Here is a 27,986-nt window from a genome sequence, read left to right as displayed (position 1 = left end):
TAATTTATCACAGGATGCGTTCGGACTATATCGGATATTCTCAGGAAAGTTCTACAGCTCCGTTAATTCCCTTTGTTATATCACTTAATACCGATCTTTAACATATTGATGGTTGCGTATTTTACCGGTGACATCGGGGTTGAAAGTTCAACCAGCAAAAAACAACAGTAATTTCTCTCTGAGAGGTTGTTTATTGGTTTCTTTCCTGTCAGTTAGTATTACTTTTTTGTCTTCAATCGTGGATGCACTGTTTGTTACCTTATGTGGTATGTAAACAAAAATATACTATACTGCCTTTGTATAGACGCTGGTTCCCAAATATTGAATTGGAAAAAAACTGACATCACTGGTATAAAATAGATGCTGATATGTCATGACGGGTATGTGGGGTTTGTAGTATATGGGAGTTGATTTGCTTCTAAACGTGTGAGTATGTGAAGTGGGGGGGGGGGGGCCGGGGTTTAGATATTGTAAACATTTTGGACATGAAGCCATCTAAACAAGTGTACGTTGAGGGGGGGGGGGTCGGCAAGGGTTTGGACGTTATCCCTAAAGGCGAAATTTTTGAAGATACTTCGATGGCTCAATTGGACACTTTTTTATCTCGAATATATTAGGGTTTTTCTCGAAATGTTGGTCTTTCGTACCAAATTGTCTACTGTTTTTTTTTGTATCTCAAACTTCCGACAAATGCCTTGCAAAGTATCGGCATGTTTCTTAAAATTTCGAATCCAAATATGATTATTTTTATCTCAAACGTTCCACTATGTTGGGAGACATGTCTACTTCCTCGACCCCCTTCCCCACACCCACAATCGACGTCCATATTCTGCACGTAACAGTGTGGAAAACGAGGAGAAAGCCCACACCGGACACGATATCTGCTGTATATGGCATTAGTTTAGTTTATTTATATCTACCATTTTACAGCATACAACACAATCGAAGTTTCATTACATACGTGCATAGCTAAGACATGGTTTAGGTCGTCAAGTTGCTCAGACTGGCGCTGATGTAGGATGAACAAAACAGATAATGTGATGGCAGAGGAACCAGAATAACCATGAGGTTTCTAGTCTGGTCCCCTCCCCCCCCCCCCCTAAAAAACTAAAACCTTCGTATATGCCAATTCTGAATTCATTGACATTCAATTCAGACCGACATCGATAAATAACTTCATAAGTTTGCGGCACAGCGGGAGATTGGATGGTCGGGACCGTGACACGAGATGAGATGTGAAATATATATTCTGAGGTAACCTAACCATACCCTCACCACCACCGATCCGCACCCACAACTAAACCTTTTTCATGATAACAGTTTTGAGAAAACATTCGTGTTCTTGTTTCCTTTCTTTTTTCACCTCTTTTTATAGTTAATGCAGTAATTATTTTATGGAAGAAAAACTTATCTAAAGTGACTTGAAAAAAATTGAAATCGAACTTAATTGTTAACTTCCTGTCAAACTCCTGTATAAATCATGTCGATTCTAAGCATTTCCAGTCTATTGTCAGGCCTACTGTAAAAACTCCGGAGAGTGCAATGTGATAGAGATAAGTATCTTGAATTGCGCCCTCTATACGTACACAGGCGGCCTTAAATATATAACCTGTAATAAATTTGTGAAACCGAATTATACGTGTACCCTTTACACTTGTGGTATAAAATGGATCATCCAGGACGATTGTCTAGAATTGTATCAAGTACGCGGCTCATAGTCCTGAAGGACGTACCTGATTACTCCCTTGAGATGAGAGTAATACAATATTATGTTAAAATAATCATCATTAAATTTCTACATGAGAAATGCGAATATAAAATGTTGAAATTAATATCCTATCACAAGCAGGTCCTTGGCCTCTATACAAATTCCCCTATAGTTACATTTTGTTTTACCTTGACATGAGACGTGCGGGCCCCGCATTAGTAGCTAATGAAAAACTTCTCGCGGGCAGCAGACTTTTGCCCGAGGACATCGTTTCTAGCTCTCCTCCTCAATCAGACACATTTCCTAGTACCTGTGCAGAATCCCCAACCTTCCCCACCCCCACCCCTCCCCTCGCCCACTCAAATCGAACCCTCTTCAATCACGTCTGCTTAATGACCGGGAAAGATAACCGCTGTATACTTATTTTGCGGATAGAAGAGGCAAGTAGGAGGGTCAAAGGGTTATGAAATTTAGAAGAAAAAAAAATAAATTAAAAGAAGAAAAGTCAGTTTGATACTCTGAGCCATCTGGCTTCAAGCCAAATAATAAACTGCTTTAAATAAATTTATCAAACCAAATTGTAATTAATATCTCCATGGCTACATGGGATATAAACAAACAAAGACTGGCGTAATTTAAATTAGGAGGAGGAACGTGGGTAGGTGGTAGGTAAGTATACTGTCGTCCGTAAAGACCCTGACTAGGTAAGATTGAGGTCTTGACTTCGCCCCTTTCTTAGCTGTCTCCGTTCATCTTATAATACCGGTGCTGTGGCCGAGCGGATAAAGGCGATGGCATTTAATGCAATGAGGCTTAGCAATCAGGAGGTTCCGGTTTCGATATTCTCGGCCTGGTCATAGTAATCGACGGTTTTCCCATCTGAAATGACTTTCTAAAATTGAAATGATTTCCAATTTGAGTTAAAATGTTGAATTGGAAGCCACCCGACGTGTAAGTTGTAATCCATAAGCCCTTTCGGGTTTCTCCCACATTTGTGGTCGCTTACGCATGGTACAAATAACTGCTGATTACTACTTATATGAAGGACACGTATATAAGCATCGTCGCTTGTATAGTATTCCAAAGCCGACAGCCGTCGAATGACTGTTTAAATGATGTCACAATCATGCATAACACAATTGCTTAAAGTTTTCAAAAGTACCCTTACTCTCTCTGTCTCTTTGAAGTCTATTATTCCCAAACATAGAGGGGAGTATTCAATTTGACAATGAAATGTATAATATAGGAACAGGTGCTCTGAGGGTGGGTGCAAATAAATTCTGTTTGAGGTTTAGACATGAGTGACCATTTATTTGACTTCCTAGCATATATGGAAGTAATACTGGTGACCTTTAAGGAAATTTCGATGGCGCCTCTAAACATTTTGTGATTTCATTTCCCTTTGGGTTGCTGTTTTTTATGTTTTTTGCTCTCTAAATTCTCGTTAGTATAGATAGACATCAAAACATGTTCTATTTTAGGCTTGACTCTGACTCGAATACATGCATATACATCAACAGTAGTTCTTCTTCTTTTAGAAAAAACACAAAAGAAGAGAAAAATGAGAAGAAAAACTTGGGCTTTCTACAGACTAAATCTAAAACAAATCGTCATTCCGCGAAATATTAATGAGGGTTCAGGATAGCACACAAATTTAAAAAGTTCAGTCACGTTGCGAAATGCCCCTAATCATTGTATCACTGTAGATAATAGTAAATTCGTTATTTCCAAAGATTCGAAGATTACAAACGAATCAATAAAAATGTTTGGTATGGAAGGACGTGGTCATGCATGAGAATTAACTGGGGTTAATGTTGATTTCATTTCAGGATATGATGGAACAAAATTAAAGCATTGTTTCTTTTTTTTTTGTTAGGGCCCAGTGACCCACCGAACACCCACTTCTTACTATCGAACGCCATTTGTAAAGAAATTACTCAATCTCAATGCATATGCAGTCGCAACGAACTTACGCCATCGGAATATATATGCGGTCGCAATACATATGCGATGACAACGGCAATAGTAATTTGTTTAAGAAGAAAGTCAAAAATGTACTGTGACTTGTAAATGTAATTTTATTGCTGTAATGGAAGAAACAAAATTACATTCAAAGAAAGGCGCCAGCTGTTTCAATATCACAGAAGATTCCTGTTGGTTATTGATCTATTGACCTCACAAATTACAATATTACCTTTATTAAAGTGATCCCTTCAAGATCTAATGAAAACAACATTCCCTTTTAGGATATCTCTTCATACCTTTCGATATATTTGCTGGTGATGATTTTCTATCCTTAGATTATCCTGTCACTCCCATCTTGATCAAACATTTGTCAGTCTTCATAAAACCCAGGTTCACTATTACAGACATGTCTATCTTTTAGGGATCATGCCCTTGTCCATCCCCCCCCTACCCCCATCTCCACCCTCACCACCATTTTTTCTTTTGGCTTCCTGTCCTCATTAAGCATTGTCAAAGCATTTACCACAAGAGAAGAAATCATTGAAGGTATGCACCCTTTTTCAGTAGTTTTTAGGGATAACATTTTGATACCAGAATACCTAGAACATTCACATGTACATAGAATGTACACTACATTTGAATGCTGGCATCTTGGAAAACCCTAGTGTACTAGTTTTTTGAAATTTACTGAGTAGGCATAACATTGCACACAGGATTGAACATAACAACACAGCCAAGTTGGCCACAGAGTCTCCCAAAGAAATTTCCACTTTTTGCCGAGTCGCTCTTTGGTAAACTTCAACTCGGATAATACGAGCTTGACTGATGTCACACGGTTTCACCAGCACCTCTTAGAATCCACTGGGCATAGATAAAATTCATCATCAGTCTCCAAAGGATATTATATTCTGTCCCTCTCAACACTACCACACATTCCTAGCGAAATGCTCATATAATCTGCAAGTCCTTCATATATTCACTGAGATCTAAGTCAGATGTCCCTTGTTGTTTGTTATTTTTTGCCGCAATTTTACTTAAGTCTACTGCATTATTCCTCCAGTTTGACTTCCATGACTGCTTGCCTTTTTCCTCATCGGTCCTCTTACGAGTCGCGTAGACGTGTTGGTTCACGTTTTCGTCGCTTTTCAACGATGCAACTACGCCGAAACAGTCCTGTATGTCGGCGAGGATCTGATCCTTCATCTCCTGGTTGCGGCAGGCCAGGTTCAGAGCGAGAAAACCTGGAGGAAGATAAAATATAGATGAAAACGAAAAATAGCATACTACACAAGATATATGATTTTTGTGATGAAATTTTGGTGCAAAATCATGCAAAATATAAATTTTTAATTCTCAATTTTTGTTAGATTCTTTTTTGAAAACTGATAAAAATTTGTACAAAAATCATGCAAAATATATATATTTAATTCTCAAGTTTTATAGATACATTTTTGAAAACTGGAGCATTTGTACAAAACTTATGAAAAGTACAAATTTTAATTCCCCATTTTGACAGATTCTTTTCAATAGTTTGTGAAATATTACATCACGATTGACAAGAATGTATGTTATATTCATTTCAAGGTCAGTAGGATTCCTAATTTTTGAAGTAGTTAGGCCACAACGAATGTCAGGTTAATACGGGATGAAGTTAGGCAGAATATTAGCTGTGGAAGGTCATCGTTTACCAAAATTAGGGCTAGTAGTGTTTTTATAGCTGTTCTGGTTTTCATGATATTTAGTTTTTAAGATATATGCTAAATCTCTGGAATGTTCCTTTAAGGCTAAATTGATGATGACATTGGCTGCTCAGTGAAGGCCTTGATGTTATCATTTTATCAATTCTGATAACTCACTCAGAATAATTTCATATAAATCACACAGCACCCATGAAATTCAGTACCATTTGTCCTTGACTAATTTGTGATGCATTTTGAACATGTCATTTAAAGGGTGTGAAGACTCGCACAAAAAGAAACGTCTAATGCCGGTAATCTGACCTAGTTTCGAATGAGGTGTAACAGAAGTGTTAGACACCACCATCGATCCCAGAAAATACCCACACAGCTTGCTACCTTCGGTAATTAGACACTAGTGTACAGTCAGTACACACAGCTGCGGTCAATACCCACAGCAGAGTTAATGATACAGCAATGGACATCTCAGGTCCAGCTAAAGATAACAAGGTATCACATTTTATTACTGTCTGCATTTTGATGCAACAAGCAGAAAACTTCAATTGCAAGCAACGGAAAGTTAACTTTTTCAGAGCGCGGCACACGGTTTGGGGCGAGTCTTCAATGCCTTTAAGGTCATGAATGAAAGTCTTATGTTTCCCCATTGAGTGTTTTTTTTGCATCTGGGGAATTGACCTAAGGTTCTGGGTATTAGCCTATATAGTTCAGTCACATTAACTGATGAACCTCAGTTGTTTAAAGGATGATTTCTCAAAATTCTCAAAATTGTTATCGAAATACAAACTGGACCGATAGCAGTTTCTTAACGGCCTCTAACATACCAAAATTAATTTTGTGCTTTAAGCCATCCCTTTCACACTTTACGAATTTAAATTACACTTAATATGCTTCATAGACTTGATTAAATGCAACGCATAGCGAAAACAATTTGCTAGCATTCTTGTATGTCAAACACTACAACAAGGAGAGAAAAAACAATTACTTTAACCAAACAATAAAGGGGTCAGCATTGATGAAAACATCCAGATACTTACCAGTGGGATGCAAAATACTTTTCACTTTCACTAAAAACTCTGGTTTGACAAAGGCCTCAGGTGGACAGCTTCTACCGGCTGACTTATCTTTGTTGTCTACATCAAACATGATCAAATCATACTTGTCTGAAAACCAAAGAAATTTAAAAAATTTGAACAACAGCGATTTGAAATTCATGAGGTCCAAGCTTAATCAGAGAGTATCATTCTCCATCTCGATTCAACTGTCCGATAATAAGCTAATTGAAACATTCAAGAGCAAAAACCACGGGAGGTGTAAGGATTCCCTGGAATCTCATTTTTCCATTGCAGGTACAACTAAAACAAATATGAAAAACATTTCTTCTCTCTCTCTATTTTTTCACCATAAACTGTGCGTAGGCAAACTGTCCCTCAACTGAAGATAAGACTAAACTTCAAGCAGCTAATGTTGTATTTGTTATAACATATACCCTTGGCACTATAGTACACTGTGCGCACCAGTCTACTTACAAAGCTTATCGTGGAAGACAGTAAATCTTAACCAGTCAGGCATAAACCAACAAACTGGGGTTTCCTTTAATATTTTATCACATTAAATCCATATAATATAATTATAACAAGCAAAGGTTGCAAATGGGGCCTGTTTCCATGTTTCAGACCAGGAAAAAGTCAAACACAATATCCCTCTCTACCACTCATCTCATTTAAAAACAAAATTACTGTTAATAATAATGACACTTGGTATGCTACTGCTTTATCAAACAGTACAATAAAATGGAAAGTAAATACTACTTGTTGCAACAATGGCAAATTTTGAAAACAACTGTAAGTCTAATGAAGGTAGGTATCCAAGGCAAGTTAAGATACTGCCCACAGGGATTACCTGCTAATCCCCCCCCCCCCCCCAATGCCTCCCTCCAATCCCCCTCTCTGTAATAAACTACTTACCTTCTTCACTAGCTTGATTTGCTGCTTTCTCCTCTATAAATCTGATCCCATCATCTGTGTAAACCTTGAGGCGTTCGTCCGTCTTTAAACCAAACCATTTGGTAGCAACCTTCAGCATAGCTGAATCCAACTCTACTACATCGATATGAACCTGGAGAAAGATGGAGAATGTAAATAAAATCAAAGGAAGATTCTCAAAATTAATGTTAAAGCAAACACTCTACCTACTAAAGGATAAACTTACACTTAACATTGACCCTTAGTGGATGCAGCTCAATCATATAACTAAAACATATCTATGAAAAAAAATTGAAATATACTGATCTCTTATCTTTGAAATATGTAACACTTCAGATGGAATATATTCCAACAACAGTCCTGACTCTTAAGAAGAATGTTTAAGGACACAACCATAGTCTTGACTTGGCACACACAGTAACAGCTGATTGTACAGCCCTACTCAACAAAACTGGGGTCCTTCCCCACCCCCCAAAATAAGAATCCAAGGTCAATTTGTCTATCATTTTACTATTAAGGAGGGGGGAAGGGTAAACGTACTTTACCTTTTTGAAATGTCTATGCAAACATGTTGGCAAGGTTCCTCCTCCAAGACCTATCAGTAATATTCTGAGGCCATCATCAATTTTAGTCAGAATATCTTCCACCATAGCCAGAGCTAGTACAAACCCAGCATGATAGTCCATGGACAGTGAGCTTTCATCAATGATGAGCTCACCATCCTCCGAGCTCCTGACTGGTTTCTTCTTCTTTCTCTTCTTTCCTCCTGCAGTCGCTGCATAAAATGATTTTTGATTATTTAACAGGATAACAATATTCGAGATTTTAAACACATAGATAACACCGAAGCTTCTATTAAAATACAAAGCAGACTGATTCAAAAGCATAGCTTGATCTAACTGTTTTGGTATTTCTTGCTACGTATAATATTTATATATATATATATATATATATATATATATATATATGATTACTTTTGCTTTTAATACTAGAAACTTTGTTATCCCTTAAAAGATTAAGCATTACCAAAGGCGATGGGGAGGGGTTGAGGTGAGGGGGGGGGGAAGTTGGGACAGTAACTCAACACATACTTCTGGGAAAAGGACCCTTTCACAGAAAAAAACTATCGCAATTTATACAGAATACAGCCAGGTGGAAACAGAAACCTAATAGCTTGATATTAGGAATGAAAGTGGGACAGAGACCGAGGTTCAATGAAAAGGAATTATCATAAATTGATTATGCTGTTTTGCTGTGTATTCAGCAAATTCTGCAAGTGAGTGGGATGGGAGGGTAGGAAGTGTGAATCATATTAGCACCATTGACATTTCTACACCTACTATCAGTCATTTCATTATGCATATTTTAAATTCATTAAGACATTTTATATTGGAGACGGAAAAAAATAGGATGTATAACATCCTCCCTTCCTATAATCTCTGTTTTCCTTGCAATTCATTTTGATCATTTGTTAATCTATAGTTTACTAAGTTTGAATTAATGCAGTCTTAAAACACTACCATTCCATACCTCTGTTGGATGTTTGCTTCAGTTTCACTTCAGACTGGACAAGATTCTCAACGGAGAGAAATATCAAGCGACGGTAGATGGCTCCGTCCCCAGGTTTGACTTCTTCAACCAAAAACTTTCCATTAATTTCACTTTCTCCTTCGTATCGCACTTTCCTCTCACCGATGTCTTCACCTGCTGACAAGAACGGTACCTGTCTCGACGAGAATATATCAAATGTAGAAAAATTTAAGTCTCCCAGCAAATGAAACTGTGCACAAAACTGATTGCAAATAGTAGATTTGTTATCCTAAAATAAAGAGTAAAATGGACTATTAACAACTGTCACAACCAAATGGTATTTAATGGTCTCATTTTGTTGGTCAAGTAACATCAGCGGATGAAAAGTGTCTCTGTTATCATATTTTTGGCAGGATTTTCAAGATACAAGCAGTATTATAAACTTGTAGGGTTCTGAATTTAAGTCTTAACAGTATGACCAAACACACTGTACTGTTGGAGTGAACTATTTCTTTGAACTTACAATATTTCTGTCATACAGAGTACAGAATGTACCACTTTTTGTTATATCCATTGTGAATGCATGAAAGTTTGAATTGAAACTACATGAAAACCTGGATTTCTTACACTGTGACTGAACTATTAAAAAAAAACAGATTGGTTCACCTTCACATTCGATTCCAAATCGGATGGTGCCAACTCCAATACTTTCTCAGAGAGTTCATCTTGAATGTCTTTGAGAGATCCGTAAGTCTGCCCTCTATGGAGACAGACCACCACTAGACGTTTAAATCCTGCAGTCTCAGATAGCTGTATCCTTCCAGCATTGGAAGAAAACAACCACTCCACTTCCCTGAATGCATGCAAGAAAAACGAAACGCGCTAACATCACAATATGAAACAACATCATAAATAACACAATTCCATTACCAAAATCCCTTCAAAATAAATACATTTGCACCAATACCAGCTCCTTCTAGATACTTACAAACTACTTAATTTTAACATCTTTAAATGATATTAATTATTTAAAATGATGTACTCTATATTTACAATTTTAATTGATTGATTTTAAATATAACGTAGCATTCTTTTTAATCATTTTCATTCGTCGTTTCGTGTTGTCTTCAGCTTTCTTGTGGTTTCATAATGATATGCAGCTAGGAAAGAACCTATCACTGCTCCACTGAAATGGTTATCTCCATATCTAACTACAGCACTAATGCATGTTTTAAACTTGAACATGCTTCAAATTAATCCTCTGCAACAGAGTAAAATACAGTTGAATGAAAGTTTTATAGGGAGCAAAGGAGCCAAGTAAATTTCGGTAAAGCTAAAATGAGAAATGAGAACGAAATTTAACATTGGTTTCCACATTAAGCGCTTAGAGGCTTTTTCTTTTTTGTGCTTTATAAATTCCTATTATTATTATTATTATTTGCTTACAATACTGATGGTCATGGAAACAAAAGTTGTCTTGAAAGGTTCTATAATAATAATAATTTATTCTAATTGCGCTACTCTACATCAAAGAATGATCTCAAAGCACTTCACAAAATCGCATAAAATATTACAACTTAAAATTATTACAGCTTAATAATATTACAGCCTAAAAATATTGCATCATAAAAATGACAAAATAAACAAATATAATTGTTAAGGCAATAAAATTCAGAAATTTAAGACGAAATAAATAAAATATGCTTGGCAGCACTCAGTATATATTCTGTTACAGGCACAAGAAGCAAGATGGCACCTATGTAGCAACATTAGCATACCATAGCATTTAATCATTTGTGCAAAGCTGTACCCATAGATGTGTAAAAGAAGACAAAAAAAAACTTCCTTAATATAACCAAGGGTTTGTGTTGATAGAATATGTCAGCGAGAATACCTACCTTCCTTGTGGAACAATGAAAATGGCAAACTTGTTCTCTCTTTGTTTTATTTTAGCTCTGTCCACGACCGTGAGAGTAAACCTTGGGGACATTGATCCTGGTGGTTGTAAATCCAACTGAATCTGCTCATCGGATTGTAATCTACGAAAAAATAAAGTAAATAGTATTTTAATCTGTATTTATAAAGATGGAGGGAGGGTGATGTGAAGAAGGAAGGGTAAAGTATTTTGACTTAGATGTAACAATATTATTCGACAGTATTGAGCCTGATACTACTATTTATTTTGAGAAAGGACTGACGATGGGTTTGGATATTGTAAAATACTTATAAAAACATATTAAATCTGTGATTTACTTTGAAGCCATGTCATTGTGTATATAGTGTGGAATGCATCACTTCAAGTGCAGGATTATATCTGACCAGTAAGCCTTGAAATTATTTTGTATCAAATGTGAAATAGTGGCTTTATGGAACAAACTTAGTAAGTAGTAAGGGGCCAAGTGGGGGGGGGGTTGTGCTCAATACATGATCAAGTATGGAGAGAACATCGATGGTAGAAATAGAAATTTGCATCATATTTCTAGAACTAGACAACATGAAATGGTTATAAGCACATGGATAATGCGACAATAATGTTGACTACAGTATTGAATAATTTAGAAAAGATATAAGCTGAAAAATAATGTTATTGACAATTTGCATGCGGTATCTTTGGCATGATTTTCAGAGGAAAAAAGTATGCAAGTCAGAGAATTCCACTGAGTAAGATAACCTCCATTTAACAAGCTGGCCATGTGTGAGACTTTAGTTAAAATGGACCACCACATTTACAAATAATAATATACATTTTATGTGGTATATACTGTATGTGGTATACACTATCATTTAATATGTCATACACTGTACCATTTAAAAAATGCAGGCAGTGTATAAGACTAAATATAAATGAACCACTGCTTTTTTTTTACTCTACTCCTTAATCGAATATGATGGTTTTTACCTTTTGTGAATGTTCCTTTTAAGCAAATTGTAGTTCTGTGTCTCTTCAATTATCTGCGTAAGTTCGGCGGCTGAGTTATATCTGCCAACCTTACCATCTTCTCCCATAGTGAATTCTAAAATCTGCACCACATAAAAATCAAATAGGTAAATAAAACAAGTGCATTACTGCAGTATTTTCAGTCTATTTCAGTGCTGCATTAACAAACCATTAACAGATCAAAATGAGTATCTTGCAGGTAAGGAATGTTTCTTCATTTCTTTTTTCTTGGTCCAAAGGACCTTGAAGAAAACTAAATAAACTAGATTAGCTTTGAATGTCCTTGTGGTCTCAGCATTACAACAAGAGACACCTATCTGTCTTATGTTACTTCTCTTTCATGCAACTCTCCACATCACAGAGATAAACAGATCTACTGTAAGTTCTGATATCCAGAGAAAACTAAACCATCAAATGCAAAGAGAAATCACCCGGTTGGGACAAATTTTTCTATACTGTAGTGTCATGTCCCGCTTCCGAGCACTCATATTGTCAGTACGAACAGTATGAATATCATGTTTCTATCAGATCAAGGTTAGGAACTGTTTGTACTGTCAATATGAGTGCTCTGAAGCATGATATTGGAGAACAGTTTAGAGAGGTGTTAGCATTAGGAAATTCTCCCAACTGGCTGGAGAAATCCACAACTACATGAATATGTATAACCATAATTTAATTAAAGATTAACCATGTCCAAGCTCAACGTTTGGAAAATATGAATGAGTAGGTATGATCATGTTAACATTGATATCTAACCAGAAAAAGAAAACTTAAGATGAACAATATCAAAGTTTTTGATCCATAACCTTCTGTTTCCTTTACAGCAATGGGAAAAGGAACCACTTTACATATTTGTATCACTTGAGGGGGGGGGGGGGGGGTTGGGGGAGGAAGGGGTTATAAAAGGTTGTGACTTGTGCCAATCAACTTTAAACTTTTCAAAATATTCCTGATCACTCACTGGATCTGCTCCTGGTATCTTCTTAAACTTTGTAAAGACAAAAGTGAAAACTGGGAGAGGAAAATCATCCTCGTTAGCAGATTCGTCCTTTGGAAGGCAATGAATTCTGGTCATCCATCCTCTTTAATCAGACCAAAGAAAATGAAAAACAAAATATTATTAACACAAATATTCAATACAAGAAAGCATAGAAAATCATGATATAATATGTGATATTCTTCAAGTTCTGAGAATTTGTTTTCTTCATACAACAGTGGTAGGTACTGCGAGAGGGTGATTCAGTTATTTAACATTTTAGTATCTATAAGACTACATTCTTAATGAATTAAAACTTAAGTATAGATTTAATTCTAAATGAATTGCGTGAAAATGTTGGCAACACACAAACGATACAGGTAGTGGGGGCTGCTAAGCACATAATAAGAAGATTGTAAGAAGATTGATGATGTGTTCCAATACAAACATGGGCTAATGGATAAGACATCCAAATGCTTGGTTAAATGCCACATGTTAGGTTTGCATTGTAACTTCTCTGGCCATCTTAAAGATTTAAACAGAAACTTTGGATGTTAACTTGCTGCATCTGTGTCTAACCGGTTCTGTAAACAGATGATTAGTCAGTTCCTTTTCCAAATCAAGCATCAACCAAATTAACCTATCATCTACTTTTTATGCAGAAATCAAGAGTTTTTTTGACAGAAACTTGATAAATTCTTTCACAGAGAGCATTGCATGAGCAGCTTGAGATAAAATCTGGATGGAAAGTCAAATAAAGTGAATTTACTTGGCTATCTTGAAGCAAAATACAGGTATCTGAAAATTATTTCAAAACTTACCCCTCCCTTTTGGCACAATACTGCAAGACACTAAACCCCCACCCTGCAACTCCACTCTGTTAACTTTGAAAGAACATGTAAGAGTTTGCTTGATGAATGACTTAGTACATTGTTTTACTTTTAGTTTCGTGATTAATCTTGTCATAGTTTTTCGATAAATCAATTCATAGCTATCACACATCTCACCGTTCGACAAAGAATTTTAAGGCGTTGTCCACCACATGCTTCTGAGCGAGCGATATGCAAACGTATCTACCACCCAGCTTTAAGACCCGCTCAATTTCTTCAAACATGCCCACGATTTGTTGAGTCGACGATTCACTATCATCGGGAAGGAGGGCGTCCAACGTTCCTTTGTCTAGAACCACACTGTACTGGCCGTCATCATATAACATCTACAAGAAGACAATATGAATGGATTCGTTTGTTAGCCTATCTTCTCTTTATCTGTTTAATTACCTAAGTAATATAATCAATACTAAAAAATTAAATAAGTATCCAACATTATTCAATATTACAGATATATGTGTTCTTCTTAATTATAATAGGGATTAAAATATGAAAAATCTGCAGGACAATCTGGATGCACATGTACACAAAGTAATCATACTTTATCTCCATATACTGTAACCAGACATCATTAAATATATAACCGATGGCCATAGTTTTGGGTCTTTCGATACATGACCTCACAGTTTGAGCAAACAATTACCTCACTTATGACAAGTCATTGGAAAAATGACAAGTCACACAAACCAATTGTATTTACTTCGAGAGCCGTTGGTATTTTACGAAAAACGACAAACAACCTAGTGCTTTTTTATCTATACAAAGGGCTTTTACTATCTACCCGATATTATCTAATAAATTGACAAAATAGATGACATTGACGAGAATTTTACTTGAAGAGTATGATTATAAAAATCTTACGCCTATGTTTAGCTGAATCAAACTATGTAAATATTTTCTGCTACCAAGGTGAATTACCTGACCGTGTGATACTTTAGTTTTTAAGGATTTTAATTTTATCTGCCATAAAATACTGACTATATGCTTATATTTCAGTGTACACAAACTGCTACATATCTTTTTAAAAAATTTTCAGCCACTTGTCAAGTTATTATACAGAATTGTTTTCTGCAGATAAATTATTTAACGATGCCATTTTGTACTATGTTTGCATGTGGATAATACATTACTTTGCATCTGCTTTTGAAAAATAGCATATTCAGTCGACTGTTTTAAATGATAACCTAAATAGTGTAATCCCATAACCATCTAGGTCATTAACTGCCACGACTAAAGTCAACTTCAATTTCAAATAATGATGGAAAAGTTATAAAAAAAATTTCATGAGGGTTAGTTTTATTCACAGTTAATACGAATATAAAGTATCTGAGTGCAAAGTAGCCCCACAAAATTAAATCATTAATGCACGAGTTAACCTAAGTTATTTTGAAAACATAATCAAGGGAGGTGTCTTAGTTTGATCAATTCTAATCTTAACTTGAGTAATAGTTGAGTAATACTTGTGGTGAATTTCTTGACCAAATTTGAAGGAAAAAATTCAGTTAAACCTTGAAGACATCCATCTGCTCATAGATTAAGTCTGGTCTGTTAGCTTCATTTCTGGTTTTCATCTGTTTGATGACCACATCGCTTATGTCAATATTGACTAGGTTACGATATCCAAGATCGTACAAATCTTCTGAGAGGCGAGACGACCCACATCCAATCACTAATGTCTTGTCCTTGAGTTTGATGTACTTGTGAAGGATCCCACTCAGTTCAGCATACTCTCCATACCTAAATTGTACAATGGTTGAAAGGAATAATTAGTCTCTAATTACCGATTATCACATAATGGCCATTAATCAGTCAATTTAAATTCACTTTAATAAAAGTCACTACAAGTCTGTATAATCTTGTTGTTGTTTGATACAATTTTCTCAATTTATTTATACCAAATTTAGAAATGATATATGCATAACAAAGACGACTATTGTTGCACTGTTATTTCTGCTATAAATTTGCTATTTCAACCATCTAATTTCATATGTGGAGTGTTAGCTCAGTGGTTAACGCCGGTGCCTTTCAATCATAAGGTCCCGAGTTCGAGTCACTCCAAGATTAATGTACATGTCGTCCAGTTACAGAGTTGTTGACAATTGACAATTCATAATCATGGATGTTATTATTAAATATGAATCTACTGTATGAGACTGACTTCTGTCAGCTTGCAGCTTTGATAAGCCAATGAGGCTACTTGGCGAGTTTCTGTTTGCAGGAGGATCTAAAATACATACATATGTATTTACAGACCACAGTGTAACATTGTTTCATTGAGTAATCTTAAAAACTTGCCAAGTTGTTGGAAACTGTCTTGAAGTATTAAACTGGACCATAGATTTATACAATATTAAAGTAAGATCTAGATCCTTTGAGCCAGTACCATATATGACTCACCATTAAACACAACTGGCTTTAAATTTTCACTATATTCTTTATATCATGTTTAGTCATGATTTCCTGTACAATTTAATAATATTACAAATAAATACAGAACTTAACCAAATTAATTCATCAATCAAATGAACATGAACTTGTCCTAATTGCTTCTATGCATACAAGCCTAAAAAATTAATATTTAAGCACCTTACCATTCAAACAATTTTTTCCCTCTATTCTTAAAAAAGGAGTTCCAGTAATCAGATGTACTGAACTCTTGGTGAGATTTTGGCAAAAGATCCATAGTTGATTTGAAGAGGATGTTCACATTGTTGTAATCTACTATAGAGGAATCATAGTCACTTGTAGATGCCTGCAGAAGATTACTTGGACAGCCTGTTCACTCAGTACATGTATACTGTAAGTATGAGGAGTGTTAACATTTGATATGGCATGGTAGACTAAGAAATTGATTACATTAAAGTCATACATTGTGGTAATTGATAGAACCAGGGAGTTGTTATGGAACAACTCCATGATAGAACACAGCACTTGATTTAGAAACTTCTTGACAAAATGTAACTTTAGAGACTAAGATTTACTTAGTAACATAGATTTGCTTTGAAGATATGTCCTTATGTTCTTCTAAAACACTTCTAAAAGCACTTAACTCTCCTTAAAATATTTTCAAATATTACAAACCTCTAGCTATTTATAGTGAACATGACGATTCAATGCTCACAATTTTTTTTTAAACTTTAACTGATATCGATTAAATATTGGTAACACTGGGTTAATCAAACTTGTAGGCCTATCTGTCATTTACAGATGGTTGGCAGAGGGGTACAAAGTTGTGTACTCAAGGATATATTTCCTTGGCGATACATTAATCTTCACCCAATCCCTCCCCCCCCCCCCTCCCTCCCATTCAACCTCTAGTTAGTTATCTTCCACATTGTGATATTTCAAATTATACCTCAGTGCCATACTGTACTCCATAGAACCAAACAGTTGTACATATTACATTGCTCTGTATTATTAATATCAATTGATAGCATGCAGGGTGTCATGTTGGATTGATTACAATATTGACTAATTACAATTGGTATCCTCTATGGGGCAAGCTGTGTTTACTGTCACTGCGAAAGACGCAACATAATAAACAAACAAATCTCCGACTTTCCACGTTTCTCTCGCAGAATTGGGTATTTCATTTGGCCTGTATATTAATCATACTGTCACTAGTTAACAATTAGGACGATAACAAATGGTGCTAGTCGTATAAAAGCTAAATAATAGAACGAACGAAACAAAATTTACCTTTCAAGGAAGGTGATAGAAAGCTTTTACTGCAACTGTTGCAAACAATATGTTTTTTTTCCCTCTGCATTACCTTGACATATTCATCGGCGTACATTCAACCACATGCAGAACTTAGTCATGGTTGACCTACAGATTTAGACTAAAACGCTACTTGATATTTCATAGCATGTAGAGCAGCACATGAAATTTTAACGCAAAAAAAGCTTGTCGACCCTGACTAAAATGGAACTTTGAAAAAAACCTGAACAGATGAAGAACGAAAACTTAAAAAAACATAAAAAATTTCTCTGGATACAAAAGAAACTAGAGCACCAATGGTGCAGAAGCTCATACCTTTTCGAGCTTAAAAATGTAGGGCCCACAAAACTTTATGGCCCACCAAATTTCAGGCCATTTTTCAGATTCCACCAATTTTGGGCCCATGAGGGATACCCCCCCCTCCCTCCGTTAGCAGAATCCTGGCCACACCACTGGCTATAATTCCGATTTCCCCCCTCTAAATCCTATTTTACCCACTCTCTCAAACAATACCACTGACCTACCCTATTAAACTTTCTCCCCTCTACCTGAGCAGACCTGAAGCACTCCTTGGCAAAATTTTGGCTGGCTGCCTGCATACCTCAGGCTCAAAGACTTCTAAGAATCGGCAAGTGCTGATTGGCTGTAGGGCTCTCACGCTTACAGTTCAACAGTTAATAACAACTCCCAGTCCTGCTTTAAAATTCCACTAACAGCCTCTGCAGAGCCATGGAGCTATAATCTGTTTATAGCTCCATGGCAGAGCTTAACCACAAATGTAAACAAACACTGCAGATACTGGGAGACAAATTAAAGGAGCTTTGACAAAAGGTGAAGGCTCAGATTTTTTTAAACAATGGGGATTAATTGTTATTAAATAACTTTTGACCCAAAATTATTAGGCATCACCTTATTCATACACAATCCAACAATCATCAGTTCAACTTTGAATATGATCCATCAAAATCTTGAGGAGATTGAGATATTTGAAAATATTACAAAGAATGACCCCCGATGACCCCCTAAATGACATTTGACCTCAATTTTCCAAACACCCCTCGTAACTCCTATCCCGAGGAACGTTGTGACCAAGTTTCATTATCACTGGCCATACACTGTACGAACAGGAGCAATTTGAAAATATTGGGCCGCGGCCCGGGCCACAAAAACACCCCTAGTTGATCTTTCATCTGAAATTCATGAACACCCTGAAGGTAAAACTTCCATAGTACTATCGTGACAAACCCTCAACATTGTACCATGGAATCTGTAGGAGAAGAAGCGTTTTGCGTATTTCCACAAAATGGCCCATTACGGCCCACAGGTGACCTTTGACCCCATATTTCGGACCATCTCTGATGGCCCTATACCCAATGGTCCTTGTGTCCAATTTTCATGAAATTCCATCAAACGTTGTGCGAGTGGGAGCGGTTTTACCAATTGTTGACGGATAGAGTGATAGAGTGATAGACGCCGCACTGTAACAATAGCTCACACCAGCATGTTGGTATGAGCTAAAAATGCGGTCGACTGTTTCAAAATGAGGCTAGTTCTTGTTTGCGTATTTTGCTAATAAGATCGTAGACCATTATGGCAAAGTGGTTTGTTTACATTATGCAATCGCTACAGAAAACACCTGTCTGGAGCTAGCAGCCATTAGCAACAGACATTAACAACCCTACTAAAAAGCAGACAATAATGACACTATAGCACATCAACGATGTGCCACAACAGCGGTCACATTGGATTACTGGCAATTTATCACGCAAGCAAGCTGTTGGATTTTTCTTTTCAAAATTGAATAAATCGGGTAATGGAAGCAAGTCTAAAAAATTGACAATAAATATTCTAGCGCAAGTTCAGATTCGAATCATGCTAAATTCGAACAAAAACGTTTCGAACGTTTCTGGTAGCTCCCTTTTAACCAGGGAGTTGTTCCATAACAACTCCCTGCTTTTAACAGTGTACAATATAACTACGCTGTGTGAAGTTCAGGGCATTTTTTTTCGCTTGGAGCAGTTTTACTCCGAACTTAATATTACTCTTTGCGTTTTGGGTGAAATCTAGTCAAACTATCGATGAAATCATATAGCTAAATGATAGAACTAAAGCACTGAGCAAACCCAGCAAGATCGTCATTCCCGCAATATTTGAATTTACAGGCATAACTTTCGCAATTTAACAGTATATCTTCGTACTAACTAAAGAGGTCAGTCGTGCACAACGATAAGGTATAACCACTGGTTGCCAGTCTGCTCTTAGAGTCTGCTCTTAATGCCTGCTAGCTTCAAATCGGTATCGTATCCCAGAGAGCCGATGGTGTACAAGCCACAGCTGATTACCCAATACAGGTACCGGTGAATACAGTTATTACCTAACTGTTACCTATAGGGGCGGATGCAGGACAATCTCGTGTGAATCGTATCTAAAAGCGGCACCGTTTCGAGCCTACCTTCAGGTAAATCACGACAGTCGAAATTAATGTGGGCCAAAAGTTCGATAACACACGGCCTAACTAGTTTTACTACTTTTAGCAAAGGCCTATCGCTCGGAGCGCCTTTCTGATTCATTGTAAATTTGTAGAGACCCCACGTACTACAACGTGTACCACACGGTACAGTATTTGGTTAGTATGTCTGGTTGGGGAGGAGGAGGGCGCGGCTTGAGGTTGGGTTGATATTTACAAATTCTTCAAAGGCTACCACTGCCTTTACACCTCTTCCGCAAGACGCAGTGCCCCAATTTTTTACAAAAGAAATATGGTAACCATATGAACTGTTTTAAATCATTCAGCTTTTTTTTCTCAAATTCTCGCATTCATGCAAAAGAGTCCTTGCATGCATGTCTCCAAGAAGGCAGTCATTAGAATTGACCTGACAAGTCAAGTTTTATTTCAAGTGATATGGAAAAGATATGGACAATTAAGATCATTTCCAGTTCATCTTTCTGCATATAGGGAATGTTAAAGATTGTCTTTCAAATACAGAAGTGAAGACATTGCCCTTTTATAGCCATTTAGGCCTACCCTTAAGGGTCAGTTTTCATCATGGAACAAACTTGTAAGATCATCGGTAATATGAATTTGGAAAGAATTCTAATGTATCTCATACTGGTACACTTAATAGATCAGAAAATTTAATTTAAATAGAAGAAAAGTTGGCCAGGAATTGTTGAACATAATTCTTTTTGTAATTCAAATATGTCTGTTTTGGTCAATCCATATAGCTTTAAGTAAAATGATATGTAATACCAGCTGTCAAAATGTTTTGTTGAAATCTCAAAGCACATTAAATCACTTGTTTAAAGTGAAGATCTTATCATTCTCAGATCAAAGTTGAAGGTTTATGACCACGATGGAGACTGTCATAATCACAGGAGCCAATGCTGGTATTGGTTACAGAGCCACAGAAATGCTAGCCCAGGCTGGTGGTTTTGATCTGATTCTTGCCTGCCGGAATGAAGCCAAAGGAAATGAGGCAGTAGAGAAGCTGAAGTCAAAAGTTCCAGATGTGTCTGCATCGTTCATGAAGGTCAGTGTTTAGTTGAGATAATTCAATATATGGTAACCAAGGAATATTATACAAACTTCTAACCCTATACTAATTTATAGAAAACTCTTCATGACTGAAAACTTAAAAACTGCATCAATTTGTACTTGAATTTGCTACAATCTTAAGTAAAAAAGACTATGGGTATGTGTAAACCTTTACTGTCCACCAAAGTTGCACCAGGAAGGATGAAAATTACAACAGAAGGTAATTTGCAAAGTGAAAAACAGAACAATATTTATCAGATTTATTGGACAAAACATTTGGAAATTTTACTGTTCTGGATAAAACATTTAATTAACGCTTTAAATAGGAGCAACAAAGTGATTGTAACTACACACTGTAGATAGATCTCTTTAATATTTAAAATAAAGTGAAAATAGTTAAATTTTTATCTATGAATATTATGTGCCAGCTTGGTCAAAGTCACACCAAAGTTGCAGCTCCAAGTATAGTTTTAGGGGTCATCAGCATAATGCTAGACATAATGGTTACCCTTGTACAAACTGCAACAAGCTTTTTCCACTTACAGCCGTATTTACTTTTGTAAGTCAAGAGGAGAAAATAATCCCTTAACTTGTCTTAGAATATTTTAGTAGGATCTGAGCTTCCATCCAGAAAAAGGTTTCAGTAAATCCCCCACCCCCACCCTCCAAAACATATTGTTTCATATTTCTATTGAAACTGTTAGGAAAGATTAGTTAGACAAGGCAGAGCTCCTAATGTACTATGGTGTCAAACATAGCTGACGAGATTGCCTCATTGAATCCTCACATCTCAGCTAATTGGCTTTGTACCTGATATTTTTGTATTCATTAAATCATTTAATGTAATTTGTATTCCGAATGTAATATTAACTGGCCTTTATTTGACTTAGTTAACTAACCACACACATGAAACCTTTTCTTTTTCTTTGGAGGGGTGGGGGGGAGGAGTGGAGGGGTAATTGAGAATTATTTTTAGAACTCAATTAATGTTACACTTAGGCAAACAGTTATGGAGTACCACATTGTGTATATAGTTTTGTTCCACATACTGTATGTACTCCACAATCATTTTGTATACTATTTCTGTATCATGGTCCTTAATTTACACATCATCTAAAATCTTTGGGATTGTATGATAATTTCCATTTTTTTCATACCATTTCTTTACTCCAGTATAAATTTACAGAGAAATTTATAAATAGGATAAAAACATAGCAATATACAGAACATAAAAAATACAGGTTAAGACATAAAAGTTTATGAGATTAAGATAATAATGAACGTTCAAAAAAAATTTATAAAGTATTATATAGAAATGTGGATCTGACTTCGGATAAAAACTGAATTTGTGACATTTGAAGACCAAATGACTTCTGATTCGATGTTTCTATATGACTGGTGTGCAATATTAGCATAGTGCACAGCAAAGTATATACCACTTCATACTGTAGTATTTGACTAGTCTGGCTATCATCTTTAACATTTGCATTTTATTACTGCAGCTGGATCTTGCCTCTCTAAAGTCCATTCATGAATTCGTAGATGCATTCCATGACACCGGAAAGCCTTTACATGTCCTCATTAACAATGCAGGCCTTGCATGTGATTTTAGGGACACCACAGTAAACCACACTGAAGATGGATTTGAGCTGACCTTTGGAACAAACCATCTGGGTAAGAAGTTCAATTATTTTCATTTCATTCGTTGTACCAGGGATGTGCTCAGGAATATTTGAGTGCCGGGCAGATTGTGCGGTATTGTGATCCACACCCTGGGAGAGGGATCTCGTGGGTGGGGTATCCCCTCCCCACTGGACAAATTTTGCACATGAAGTATACTTAGGTAGTGCTATTTTTCCTATTCTGTGCCATGTATTCTCCCAGATTATGGTTATGGTATAAAAAATTAAAATATCAAAAAAAGAGCTGGGTGGAAATGTTTAAAATACTGTTTGTGCTGGGCGGCATTCAAAACTGCTGGGCGCAGCCGCCCGGTGTGAGCACATCCCTGTACAATGCAGCTAAGAAAACCAAGAAAGAAGTAACATTTGATTATACCGATGTATCTATTCTGGTTTTCAAGGTATTCAGTATTAAAATCTGCTAAATATTGAAATGTGCTTTTAATATTATTTCCTATTCTTTCCACTTCTAACTAACATACAGGTAGAATCAAAATAGAAGACAGTATGATACATATTCATATGATACTGATACATATTCATGAGTACCTAAAGGCACGCAAACTGTACATGAGATGAGTTGAGTAAAACATGTTATATATACAGCACACCATCATATCACAGGCAGTTAAAATACACTTGGACAAGAGGATGTCCTACCCTGTTATTAAACTAGTGACAAGTTGTTGTATTTCTGACTCTAACAATATTCATTCAAAATCGTGGGTTAGGCCTATAGTTCAGGGCTGCAATTAAGGATCCGGGGGGGGGGGGGGAGCAAGGCTTCTTTTTAGGGCAAGTTAGAAATTGCCTTTGGTTTTAATAGGAACAGCAGGGCATGTATGCGTCTGCTTAGATATTCGGAGACTGACAGTATCAAACACTGGCATAGCTAGAGTTTCAGGGGTTCCTTTTCAAAGAGTGAGAGCTACAGCCTTTCACCCTTACTTCATAGTACCTGTAAAGTCCACTTGATACAATGCTATAAATATAAGATTAGAGCAAATGAACCATAATACAGTAGATCTAGTATTGAACTGGACATATGTGTGAACTTTGAAGAAATAATTTGTTCAGAAGTGACATAAAACACTTTAATATACATAGGCGACCGTTCCTGGCGCCCTGGTACAGTGAACCCCCTAATTCTACACCTGTAAAGTATTTGATAGCAGCATATCATTAGATCTTCAATTTCAATTCAATTAGATTCAACTTCATTTCAGCCATTGTAACAGATAATATTTATACAAAGAATGACAAATATAGTCTATATTGAATGATTGAGGTGATTAACTGAAAGCTGCTGTACTAAAGGTGATTGTCAGGAACCCCTGTATCTCTGCTGAGGATATCTACACAACTACCTAGCAGAAACCTATAAAAGCAATGATATGTTGCAATTTGTTTACCCTTTTGTGTGAAGTAATTCTTTTACAATACTAAGGAAGAGTAGGAATTGGGTCACAAAAGCTGTATTCTCCAATGGGATTAAAATCCAGATCATAGTTGAATGCCCTGGGTCCGACAATTTTCAAGGCAGCCTCTGTTCTCAACTGTGGCGCTGATGCAAATGCAATGACTGCAACTCGAAGTCCATACCGGACATCCTCGGTACTGATTGATGTACCCATGGCAGAGTCTACTATTGTAATCAGATCTGGAGTGGTGACTAAAGCCTGACAAGAAAAATTCACACAAGATGAAGATGGAAAAGAAAATATAGATTTTATAACAATGATCATGTCAAGGCATTCAATGGCTCTTAATGTAAAGTAATATATACAGTATTACAGTATATATGTCAGAGAGATACGACAAAAGTGATCTGATCAGGAGAAACTATCCATCACTTCAAAGGAAATTAATTCTACTCAAAAAATATTTTGCCCACATGGATTTGTACAAGTTTCTAAATGGAATGAATACTTTTCCTTGGGGCATTTCGTGATTGTTGCTGATTCCAATGTAAGGTTCGGTACTTAAACTTAACGTATACTAAGAGCCTGTACTCATACTTGTACCAAGACCAAGGGGAGTTTGTACTTGTATCCATGTATCCATCCTGTTGTACTTTGTACTACAAGTAAGTCTACTGTCAAGTGACTTATGTTCAGTTGAGGAGAAATTGCTCATTTTAGAAACTTTGCAAACTATATCTTAAAAGGACCACTTCAAAAGTTCCATCTGGTACTCCGTCCAGGTACATATATATTTCTTCAGTTTCCTATAAAATCATAGCAAAGCAATAAAGTACAAAGAAGAAAGAAAAGAAGAAAAAAACCTTGGCAATTTCTGGTTACAGATATTACACATTTAAGCTAACAATTAAAGGCCCCCCTAAGCTATTATTAAGTTAAAAGAAGCCTTGAATACCTTTTCCACTCCATTGGTCCTCTTAGTTGCCTTAACATTCTCGTTTTGAAATTCCACGATAACTTCTTGGCCAGCAAATTTGCCGGTGCCTCCAATAACTGCAAATCCACGATCAAAACCGGCCAAGGTGTCCCTACTCACATCAGCAATTTGTCAAAGTCAGTAAAAGAAATAAACAAAGACAGAAACAAAATAGTTTAAATTCCAATCTCCCTTTTCATCTTCTTGAAATTTCATTTTCAACTAAGGGGATTGTTTCATGAAAGTGAAAAAATTGGTAGTTAAATGTCAAAGTATACCCAAATTCGGTACACCATGAATTATATCACAGAATTCAAGCCGCAACATTTACGAAACTTAGCACTTATTATCGCCAGATTTTTCATGACTTAAATAAACAATGAACGCAGCAGGTCCACAAATAATCTCTCATGTGCACTTGTAAGATTATTCATTTTAAAGAAATGTTTCACCAAGTAACAATGTTAATAGGGTCTACTTCACTCCTCTACCTATCTCATGCTTACACAGCGCCCCCTCTTATCTAGCCTACTAGTCCCATTCTGGCAAATTCTACCATACCCCAACTGGCCACCCACCTTACTCTTCCTCTTATTCGCCAGAATTCAAAGAGTTTGGTCTCATTTTGGCATGAGAATTTTCGAATTCGAATTATCTAACGATCACATCTACCATATCAACTGAAATTGAAGAGAAAGCATCGTCAAACAGTCAGCAACAGAATCAAGCCGATTCTGTCTGGTATCATTTGTTTTTCATAAGTGAAAATATTCCCTGAAATCTTCGGAAGAAATGTCTCACGAAGTAACAATGTTAATAGGTTATAACCCTCAAAGCACTCACCTTTCCGGAGATGAGATGAATGCCATTTTCGTAATCACAGATAGCCTTTACGGTATCCCTTTGCTCCTTACGTGCCTTCAAGACAGCATCACCGAGCCTGAAACACCGACTTATTGTGAACATGATGCTTGTCTCTGATACCTCGGCTGGGCTCACAGGGCTCAAGGCGATCGCAGCATGATAGCTAGAAGAGATCAATACAACACTTTAGTATAATTGTGCACTATTGCAACCTTTTAATACATTATTTTTGACTGATGAAAATGAGGAAAGATTCTAAACTTCCTAGTGGCATTAGCATTCAATTCCTACATTTTGCAGATAGAGCATTGCAAGCTGACAAGTATTGTGACAAAAGTGAACTTAAAGCAAACAGGTGTTATGTCATAGAATCACACTGACAAGTTCCTTGCATTTTGTTTCAAACTTGACATCAACATTTTCTACTTCAAACAATTGAGCTACCACTCAATGTGAATACTCTAGGTATGTTAGTCATTGGTTTATTGTTAACTTCACATCCCCTTAGGGATTTGAATTCTAGCCAATTCATCCAAGGTCAAAACAAACAAAAAATTTGAAAAGTAAAGGAAAAACAAAACATTTAGTGTGCAACTATGACATCATACTGTACCTGTTTCCTTCAAGTTTAACTATGATGCAAACTTTTGGCAATGACCATAACACGGATTGCAAAAATGGTATATAATTACTATTACAGTTAGATTCCAACACTGCAGCATACAGAAACGCACAACAAAGTGAAGTTAATCACAGTCTATGCAAGATTCTTCAATAGCTTCCTTATTACCTTTCGAGAAACATTTTGTATACTGTAGTTTTGATCATGTACTGTATTATTAACTAAGGTTATTTTTCTTACTTTCAATTGATATACGTAAATTAGAGTAATTTATGTAGCTCTTCTGAATGTGATGCTCACCCTATTCTGCCAAGAACATTTCTAAACTGGTTTTCAATAGACTTTGGCCCGTCAGCCCATAGGATTGCTTCTCTGTGACTATTGTCTACTAGGACTGTTGGATGTAGACGCTTACCAAGAATAGATGGAACCAACATCTTAATTGTTGGATAAAAATATGAAAACACTTCATATGAAATAGTGGAATGGATTCAGAAATATGGAAAGAGAGATTGCGTACTTAACGAATAGTCAATGGGATGTTGAAGTCTTTTAACATAAATAGGTCATATTTTTCAAATGTTGATCTGCATAGCTTGTTCCATTGCGGTGGAAATCAACTTCAAAGGTTAGGTTATAGGTTATAGCTTATACACCTCAGAAGTAAAGAAAAGGAGTACAGTTTTTCTAACATCCACAACACAGATATATTACAGTACGTGCTAGCAACTGCTAGTGGTTAAATGCTGTACTCACATGTGACAGACAAACTTTTAGTTAAATTCTTTATTATATTAAAGTTTAACATTTAAACAAAAATTTTTGTTGTAGAGAAATTGCTTTATTTTATAAGTCAATTAAGGAATTACAATAGAAAACTAAGACAAGAACATATGGGAAAGTCTGGTTATTACTTTGTCAAGTCCTGTACAAGGTCTTCCTGTAATATTGAAATTCTAACAGGGCAATGAATTTACTGTATGGAAATTATCTTAAATGCATGCCAGTCACCTGGTTACATATCTGGGCTCGAAAAACTTGATTCAAGCTCCAAAATCATCATTTACCGTTGTCGTTGTAGATAACCTAATAATACCCAATATCAGTACCTGTAATTCTGGGAAAGCACGTCCCATACCATCACAGTCCAAAACAGGGAGGTTCATGAGTGCTCCAGTACAAAGTGGTTCCATAGCGTTGATACCACCCATCTCCACACCCATCAGAGCTATCAGCCGCTTTGCATTAGCTTTAGTCTCGTCCACGATGGCCGGATCAAAGTCCGTCACAAATTGTATTTCATCAGTTGTTTGTACTTTTAGTTCTGAAGATTGAGAAAATGTTATTTAAAAATTTGTACTTGCTAGAGGATCTGATCCTCCAAATATTTCCGAAGGCAATGACAAGAATGTTATCATTAGACATAACGCACAACGAGACAAAGTGCTTTGAGGGTGGTTGTTAGATGGTTGTTGAAATT

At 36.3% G+C, this 27,986-nt stretch overlaps 2 protein-coding genes across 3 annotated transcripts in view; one reads left to right on the top strand and one right to left on the bottom strand.

The window, feature by feature from the left end:
- Positions 1 to 4,129: 4,129 nt before the first annotated feature.
- On the bottom strand, positions 4,130 to 17,630 carry LOC139963365 (eEF1A lysine and N-terminal methyltransferase-like). The gene is made up of 13 exons (XM_071964045.1): positions 17,386 to 17,630; positions 16,278 to 16,483; positions 15,195 to 15,423; positions 13,804 to 14,012; positions 12,782 to 12,902; positions 11,782 to 11,903; positions 10,781 to 10,921; positions 9,549 to 9,735; positions 8,883 to 9,075; positions 7,898 to 8,127; positions 7,335 to 7,485; positions 6,405 to 6,530; positions 4,130 to 4,914 (listed from the first exon to the last, which is right to left on the bottom strand). Exons 2-13 carry the CDS (start codon positions 16,367 to 16,369, stop codon positions 4,622 to 4,624), a joined length of 2,094 nt encoding a protein of 697 aa, XP_071820146.1. The 5' UTR covers positions 16,370 to 16,483; positions 17,386 to 17,630; the 3' UTR covers positions 4,130 to 4,621.
- A 2,075-nt stretch (positions 17,631 to 19,705) lies between these two features.
- Positions 19,706 to 27,986, top strand: part of LOC139963363 (uncharacterized) — a 34,399-nt gene continuing 26,118 nt past the window's right edge. Inside the window, exons 1-3 of one of the 2 annotated variants that reach the window (XM_071964043.1) lie at positions 19,706 to 19,864; positions 20,734 to 20,936; positions 22,444 to 22,615. In XM_071964043.1, coding sequence (XP_071820144.1) covers positions 20,751 to 20,936; positions 22,444 to 22,615 — 358 coding nt within the window. In that variant the 5' untranslated portion in view covers positions 19,706 to 19,864; positions 20,734 to 20,750. Of the gene's footprint in view, positions 19,865 to 20,146; positions 20,169 to 20,733; positions 20,937 to 22,443; positions 22,616 to 27,986 lie in introns of those variants that run through there. The other variant, XM_071964044.1, reaches the window with a different exon arrangement.

The sequence above is a fragment of the Apostichopus japonicus genome, chromosome 22, assembly GCF_037975245.1.
Source record: "Apostichopus japonicus isolate 1M-3 chromosome 22, ASM3797524v1, whole genome shotgun sequence".
In the NCBI taxonomy this organism is placed as follows: Eukaryota; Metazoa; Echinodermata; class Holothuroidea; order Aspidochirotida; family Stichopodidae; genus Apostichopus; species Apostichopus japonicus.
This window is presented reverse-complemented; position numbering and strand designations above follow the sequence as displayed.